At 41.9% G+C, this 8,841-nt stretch overlaps 1 protein-coding gene across 1 annotated transcript in view; it reads left to right on the top strand.

The window, feature by feature from the left end:
• The window catches only part of mbtps1 (membrane-bound transcription factor peptidase, site 1), a 30,360-nt gene extending 23,929 nt beyond the window's left edge, over positions 1 to 6,431 (top strand). The window contains exons 18-23 of the mRNA XM_080437630.1: positions 210 to 287; positions 934 to 1,074; positions 2,733 to 2,864; positions 3,126 to 3,252; positions 4,873 to 5,003; positions 5,305 to 6,431. Coding sequence (XP_080293756.1) covers positions 210 to 287; positions 934 to 1,074; positions 2,733 to 2,864; positions 3,126 to 3,252; positions 4,873 to 5,003; positions 5,305 to 5,510 — 815 coding nt within the window. The 3' untranslated portion in view covers positions 5,511 to 6,431. The remainder of the gene's footprint in view (positions 1 to 209; positions 288 to 933; positions 1,075 to 2,732; positions 2,865 to 3,125; positions 3,253 to 4,872; positions 5,004 to 5,304) is intronic.
• The last annotated feature ends 2,410 nt before the right edge of the window (positions 6,432 to 8,841 follow it).

Consider the following 8,841-nt stretch of genomic DNA (forward strand, 5'->3'; position numbering starts at 1 on the left):
AATACCTAAAAATTGTACTTAATGACAGTACCACCACTGCTACCAGCACACTGCAACACCCAATATACCTTGATCTGTTTCTTTTCACCGGATGCTTTGGAAAGTTATGTTCTCATATTAGAATACAATTATCAACCAGCCTTTCTCTCTCCCTGCACCACTCCTTCTGATTCTCTTTCTATCACTCTGTGTCTTCTAACTCTTTACAGTGTACTATGCCTCAGGCTGTAGCATCGCCCGTTTCCCAGAAGATGGAATAGTGATTGCCAAGAACCTGAAAGACCAAGGTATCAGCATCATCCTTAAAGTATTGAACCAAGCTGAGTGCAACGCTGCCTGCAAATTATGTTCTCACTGGTAACATCATTAGCGTTTGCTTCCCCTCCACAGGTCTAGTAAATGGCCGTGCTAATGAAGGCCAATCGTCTCGACTTGTGTCTTATCTATTCCAGCATAACACTATAGTGTCTCACCCACTGGTGAGCAGTGAGGATATTGCAAGTGCGCCCCCAAATAATTGACAAAACACTGCAATTTTATTTATAATATAACATTAATATAAAATAAAATAAAAAGGTCATGATATTTTTTCTTTAAAACTTGAAAAATGAGTTTTCATTGTGATACCGATAAGCGGAAACTTAAAGTAGACCGTGTTGGTTCCTCTCATCCAAGCCGCAAAACACAATCGATTCGACTGATCAATAAAATAAACATGCTCTGAAAATGCACGCGGCCCAGCCGGACCACCCATCTGACCATTTAACACGCCAGCCGTGTTAAGTTGTCAGATGGGTGGGCCGTGAACACTCAGATGGCTATGATGCGTTCATGGGCCATAGCTGTTAGGGGCAAAGTGTCTTGCTCACTTTGACACCTAAAATGGGCCCTGCTTGAGAACCTGTGTGTGTGTGTGTGTGTGTGTGTGCACAGGTCTGGAGGTGTTGAAGCAAGAGACAGCGGTGGTAGAAGGTGTTCCTATTCTGGGGTTGTACCAAACACCCTCTGACGGTGGTGGTCGGATCGCTCTCTATGGAGACTCCAACTGCATAGATGACAGCCATAGGCAGAAAGGTAAGAAATTCTGGGAAAGGGGTCCGCGGACGAATACATATTTAAAAAAAAAAACCTGTCGGTATTGTAGAATCCCCAGAAGCAAAGATTTGAGTTAAACATTTACGCTTTTAAAAAACATATTCAAAGATTTGCACACATTTTCACAATTAAAAAAAAAGATAGCAGATCTACAAGCTCGTAGTGTGGCACCGCGCTATGAGCTTGTAGATCTGCTATTTTTGAATAGCCAAAGACATCTAAAATGACACAGATGCGTTCCCGGATTGAATGGGTTAAAGTAGCAGAATACAGATATAGGTGTCACTCTGTAGGGTAACAACACCCACAGACAGACAGACCAGACCAAATGCAGTTGTCATAGCAGCACCCGAGTCCAGTGTCTGGACAATTTACAATTGCACGGTATATACATGGCATAAATGTAACGTCACTGTCGGGCAGTGACGCGTGTTCAACGCTATTGAACAATACTTATCATGTAACCAATGATAAGTATTAAAAAGAGCTTCTGACAGAACCTCAACTCCATTGGAGCCTCAAACTGTCGGTCAAACCACCCAACTCCACCCCCTCTCCTCTCCGTGCTGCCGTAAGTGCTGTTCCACAGTGCAGTGTGCACACAGAGGACAGGACAGAGCTGCAGATAAACAAACTCTAAACGAGGCAGGGTTTTTTTCCCCCCGTAGTCCGTTAAAACTATGCAGTGTACCTGTTTATCAAACTTAGCACTGACGCTAATGTTATGAAAACAAGTCATTCTATATCTAAGCTCTAAGCAGAGCAATGTGACAAGAAATGAGTTCATATAGCATTACTCTCCCTAGTTCTACTGAAACTGCAACTCTGTGATCCCCTTTTTGCAGAAGTTATTGTAATATTTAAAGTTCTGCTTATTATTGTAGGCCTATATAATAAATGTCATGAAGCATCAGGGCATTAATTCACACGTTGTGATGCATTGTGAGCTTGGAGATCCATTGTCTCTTTGCCCCATTTGGAACCTCTCCCTCCGCAGCGATTGGAGCTATTGTCAGCTGTTCTTATCAATGATGGACAAAACGCCTAACTCCACTTGAGCTGGATTTGGGTAAAGTGGTGATAATATAATGACAATATATAAAGTCACAATACCAACTTTGATGAGGCAGTATTGCTTTGTTTTAAAAATATAAGGTTTTCTTCATTTCCTGATAAATTAATATTTTGTTTTTTAGATGATTTTTGCCTGACAGCAGAGATAAGTACATGTGGTGTACGATTAGAATAATAATCAAGTAGTTCAAGTATAGCTTCAATGCAGTGCCAGAATAGTGACCGATATCACCAAAAATGTATTTATAGTGTATGCATCATCTAAACAACAATAACACGCTAGCCTGATCAGGAGCAGGCTAGCTTCACAGAATACATCTCTATGGTAACTTATGTGCCACTGCTTTCATGAAACAGAGTCATGGATAAGCTGAGCCAGGGATAACTCACTAAGTTAATCTGGCTAGATAACTGAAACCGAGTCATGGATAAGCCAGGATAAATTCCGCCAGGATAGATAACCGATACATCCCGGTTTAATCTGCTATCTAGATTTTATGAAACTAAACACATTTCTTCGTTGCTATACACGTTCAATGTTCTATGTGCTGCTTTCCTTCCAGATTGTTTCTGGCTGCTTGATGCTCTACTGCAGTACACTTCCTATAGTATGACTCCTCCTAGCCTCAGTCACTCTCATAGCAGAGTAGCGCCACCTACAGGTGCCGACCGCCCACTGCCTCTGAGACTAGAAGGTGAGCAGGCGATATACACAGTATACTTCTCATGAACATACACACACACAAGCAGCCCTTTTCCATAATATTGTACATGCCAAAACCAAGCACAGATAAAGTCAACACAACTGCCTCTTCTCTTCTCTTCTCTTCTCTTCTCTTCTCTTCTCTTCTCTTCTCTTCTCTTCTCTTCTCTTCTCTTCTCTTCTCTTCTCTTCTCTTCTCTTCTCTTCTCTTCTCTTCTCTTCTCTTCTCTTCTCTTCTCTTCCAATCTGCCAGGGAACCATCTGTACCGTTACTCCAAGGTTCTTGAGCCTCACCTGGGAGACCCTAAACCCCGCCCCCTACCTGCCTGTCCTCATCTTTCCTGGACCAAGCCTCAGCCACTGAATGAGACGGCGCCCAGGTCAGTCAAACTGGCCACCTTATTTTCTATCTCAGTGGTTCTCAAACGTTTTCAGGTCAAGGACCCCCAAATGAATTATGTATTTGGCCAAAGACCTCCATCTGAAAGTATTTGGTGCCATGGACCCCATACAGGATTTGTGATCTGATTCTGATGCTATATTAACTAGTTTTGGTGGTTGACCGCCTGGACCCCACTTTGAGAACCACTGTTCTATCTTATGTCCAAGTATTATGATGATGTGTGCTGTCTGCACCAAGTACTCGGACAAGGGTTACACTGGGTATTGCATAACCAAAGGGGCATGTGTTACCAATTGGCATCGCCCTTGTTTTTGAAAGATTTTGAAAACTTTGATAAGAAAAAAATCTCTTATAATAATAAATAATAATAATAAATGTCATGCCCAAATATGGATCCCAGGTTGAAAGTAGTTAAGTCTGTCTGTGGGTTCTATAAATATTGAATCAATGAAAAGTATAAACATGAGCTTGTGACTAAATAATGGCTACATTGGATCCATTGGAACACAGGTTCATTTTTCCATTTCCTGAAAAGTAACAGTTTTGGACATACAAGGTTTCCGCCCCAACAGTGACTATACGGACAGCAGCTAGCCCCTACCATAGTTGGGCAGCTTATTTCTGTGACATGACACATCCATCAAATGATTGATCTGCATGCTTTGTTAGGATGTGCACTATTTTGCATCCTATCTACAGTGGTTAATCAAACAAATGGGATTTCTGCCAAAACATACAATTTGAACTAACGGTAAAAGATCTGGGCAGTGGGCACACAGCACATTTGCACACAACATTGTGCAGATTAGAGATGATATTAATAATACAGCTGTCAACTTTTCTATCATGTTTGTTGGCCGTTACCCCAAAGGCCCTTGCACACCAAGTCGTTTTTTTGTTTGTTTTCATCTGATGAAATAGCATACAATAATGTATACAAGCTCATGTTATGTCCATTACAACTTACATCAGCTGTGACATTGTTGCTTGTCAATGGTATTTTCAGAACAGATATGATTTTTCCTCGTTATTTTTTTTTCATATTGGCCCTTAGATGCTTTTGCTTTGCATTACCCATAGGTTACTATTGGATACTGAACGGACAAGGATTTCTATTAGCAAAAGTTATTTTATGCTATGATGTGATTTCCAAATCTCATCAGTGTGTTTGTGAGTGTGAGTGAGACTGTAGACAAATGGATGAATAATAAAAATACTAATGGATGAATAATAAAAATACAAGGACATTTTCACTCTACTCTCACTAGTCGTGTAGGCTCTACTTGCCTTTGAATGGCCATCTTTTTCACAGACATAGAAGAAAACAATTGCATGCTTTGAATAAAATTGGATTCTTCACACAGCACAGTCCAAAAAGATAATGGAAGAAAACAAGATGGAACACGACAAATTACAATATTTATTACGTCGGTGTTGGTGTGCATCACTTCCTTGAATGATTTTCTTCGCAAATATTTCTCTCATGCGCATTGCATTTTTGTGATGGAGATGGTTTGCAATAGCCTTTTATGCTTTGTTAATTTTACTCTCTCTCTCACTCACTGTCACTGTCTCTCGCTCTATGACTCTCTCCTAGTAACCTGTGGAAGCACCAGAAACTGCTGTCGATCGACCTGGACAAGGTGGTTCTACCCAACATGAGACCATACCGTCCCCAGGTCAGACCTCTGTCACCAGGAGAGAGTGGAGCCTGGGACATCCCTGGAGGTAAGACACTGTGGACCAACAATAAACACCTCTTGCCCTCAGACTGAAAATTGAAAATCACAATTTTAGGTTCAAATGTAGGTTCAAATTGTAACTTTTTTTTTTTATTACTGCAGTGAATACAGTACCATGCACAGCATGGACAGCTTACTTTCATCCACTTTTTATTGGTTTCATATGTGTTGATGAACATGGGATAAACTTAGTGTCGATGGGAAAATTCCATAGATCATGTATTACCATACATCTATCTGTCCTCCGCCGCTAACTTTACTATCTTTCTCTCTTCCTCTCTCCTCAGGTATAATGCCGGGTCGCTACAACCAGGAAGTGGGCCAGACCATCCCTGTCTTTGCCTTCCTGGGTGCGATGGTTGTCCTGTCCTTCTTTGTGGTCCAGCTCACCAAGGCCAAGAACAAACCCAAGCGCAGGAAACCCCGCGTCAAACGGCCCACGTACCTCCAGCAACAGCAGCAAACATTGACCGGGAAGGCACCCACAGTTTGAGTGGACTGGGATGTATAGCGTCAGTGGTGGGCTGGTGGTGGACTAGCACTTCAGTTTAGGAGCCTTAGGTGTCTATCTAGAACACATTCTAGAACTCTAGACACGGAAATGTGGAGTGAAATAAACTCTCTTAAACTCTTGGAATAATCAGCCAGGTCTTGGACTGTGGATTCTGCAAATTGACTTGTTATGGAACTCTGAAATCTTAGAACTCATCTCAAGCTCTGCCAGACCTGAACTTTCTGCAGCTCCAGTTTATCCCCACCGAGACGGTTTCTGTGCCTCTTGTCTGACTAGGCTGTTGGTGGGAGTTTGTGTGTGGACTGATGAACAGTGTTAGATGGTTTTACAAATACACACACAGCCTAGAATACCTGTTCCAGACAGACGTTGCCTACGTTCGTTTTTTTTTATTTTCCTTCTAAAGAGATTCTGTAATTCCTCTGACCAAATGGACTTTGTTTGTTCACTTTTGTATTTATTGAATCTGCCCATACCCTAATGTGCGCGCGCACACACACACACACACACACACACACACACACACACACACACACACACACACACACACACACACACACACACACACACACACACACACTTTTAACAGAAACACAATTTTGACAGAAATACTCTTTGCATGAACTCTCAAAAAAAGACAGACACACACAAACAAGTGAATTGTATGTCTGTTGTCTGATTAAGTTGCCTGGACCTAGAACCTTGTCTTCAGTCATCAGTGTTTTGTATGTCCTGCCCATATTAATTGTTTAAATCTATTGTCTTTTCTTTGTTTTTATATTTTATATAATGAATGAATTATGGCAAGGCGCTTCTCCTCCATGATTTCATGCTCACTAAAGTAGCATTGACAAACCATTCAAATATATCACGTCAATAAAAAAAAGCATCTTCATGGCATGTTGTGTGGATGTGTATTATATTAATCTGTTCTTAATCTATGATTGTTAGTTGAATGTAACATCAACCTAGTGCTAGAAACTTGAAAGCCAACGCTTTAAATGACCACTTCATCCATCTTCAACCTATGTTCATATAATTGGTCCTCACTTATGCTCATAAGTTGGCACCATTTCTGTCTTCTCAGTCTGTTTGTCTGAGGGCTGTGGGCAGTTCAGAAACCTGCCTACCAGTGACATCATTTGCTGGCAGATTTGGTCATTTCAAATAAGATTGCAAACGTTTTTTTGTTGTATTAATGCAAGAACGATGGCTTCCATTTTAGCATGCTAACTTTCCAGGAAGAGAGGCTGTAGTTTCTATTGGCTTGGAATCCCCATCGATAATTCCATTGGTAGGCAGGTTTCTGAACTGTCTATAGCCCACGAATGAAACACAGAGTGAGTAGACGGAAATTGTGCCATCTTTTTATGATGAGCATTAGTGAGGACAAATTATATGAAGATAACCTTGAAAATGGTGAAGTGCTCCTTTAATCCGGGCTCCGACATTGAGAAACATCTGGTGCTACTTTCTGTCTGTCAGTCGAGCAGCACTGACATCCAGAGAGTGAGACTTGTTTTTCATTAAAAAAAAAGATTTTCTGTCTTTGAAACAACATTACTCATGATTCAGGTGAACTGATTCCATTAGAACGTTTTCTTTGCTTTTGAATCCCACATGCCTCCTCGGGGCTATGGCTTGGAGGCAAACTTAGATTAGCTCTCTATGTCTGCATGAAGTAGGGGTTGGAGAATGTGAAATGTGCCACTCTCTTCTAGACCAACTGCAACATGCAGTATCCTCCTATAATTTGTCTGTAGTGCGTGGTGAGGCCAAAAACTGTTCTGCCCGGTTCTCCTCAGTGGCTGGAGCAATTGCTCTGAATTTGCACACAGCCATTGACCATTACCATGTGCACGGAACAGCGAAATCTCACCAAATCTCAGCTGTTTATCAGCATTTTTGTGTAAACACAAAACATGTCGCCATGGTTACGGGGCTGCCCAGCTATGGGACGAACTGTCTCCCGGATTGCTTCCCCCTATACGGTAGCTTAGATGCACTTAACTTTTTTGTATCAGATTACTGATAAAGTGTAATTCATACTACATCGTATGACCATGTCGCTCAATGAAAACAGATTTTCAACTGAAATATTTACATATTGTCATAGTCATGCAATGAAGTAGGCTATAAACTAGCTTTTTAAGATGTAAGGATGTTCAAATTTAGTATACATATCTGAACCACATTCATTCTCTTATTCTATGGTATTGATGTGGACTACATTCTGTTGCTGAAGAGTAAATGCACTGATGCAGGCTGATTTCCTGATGCTCGGGGAGGGGGCGGGGGGAGCTTTGGCTCTTTATCTGGGGCTAATAGGCCAGATCGGCTTGTGAATCTGTCACCTGTCCTTTCAGATGAAGGACCCACTAGTGAACTAATCTCCCTTGGAGCCTTGGGAAACTGGGAAATGACCCCAGAGCCAGCTAGCCGCATTAACAAGATTTGGGAAAGCCGGTTGTGAGCGGGGGTCACATGCCCTCGTTCCCTCCACGGTTCCCAGATGCCAGGACATCCGATCAGGTCACCCACTCATATCCTGGATACCACACTGAAGTGGAGAGAGACAAGCTGGCGACTCTGAACTCAACCAACCCCCACACACTCTTCCACTTGTCCAACCACCATCACCACCACCAAAGTTATGGTGGCTGACACAGACCCCCCACCTTACCTGTACTTCCCATTTCTTTACCCTCCCTGTCCCACAAACTGGTTCCAGCCTTCTTTTTTAAATGATATTTTATTTTTATTATTACTATTATCTATTTACACACAACAGATATGCAAGTACAAGCCTTCCACATATTTAGGCCGTGGTTTGTAATGGATCACTCTTGCATACACACAGCTATTACAATAGATACAGGTAGGTAGGTAGACAGACAGACAGACAGGCAGATTTTTTTTACTGCCATCATTCATGCGGAATCTTAAAGAAACTCCCCATGGCTGTATCTTAAATTCCCTTCCACTACCCATAATGTAGGTAATGTGCATCAGCACATTATGGGCAAATATGAGCCATCAATTCTTACACTATAGCAACTATAGCCTCTATTGCCCTGTGAATTTTTTATCCATTGTCTCAACAACTGCTGTGGCCAGATGTTTTATTGTGTCCGCCAGGCCGAAGGCGTGGCCGAGACTATGCTTTTGCCCCAACGGGCTAGCATCAGGCTTGTAAATTGAGGCTATATAGGAAGTGTGACAGTTATATGTCCTGTTAGTCTCGCTGTTTCACCGCTGTTTCACCGCTGTTTCACCCCTGCTGGTTGCAGAAGCAATTAGGCTCTATTCA

Source organism: Gymnoscopelus braueri, assembly GCF_963280865.1.
Source record: "Gymnoscopelus braueri genome assembly, chromosome: 9".
Lineage (NCBI taxonomy): Eukaryota > Metazoa > Chordata > Actinopteri > Myctophiformes > Myctophidae > Gymnoscopelus > Gymnoscopelus braueri.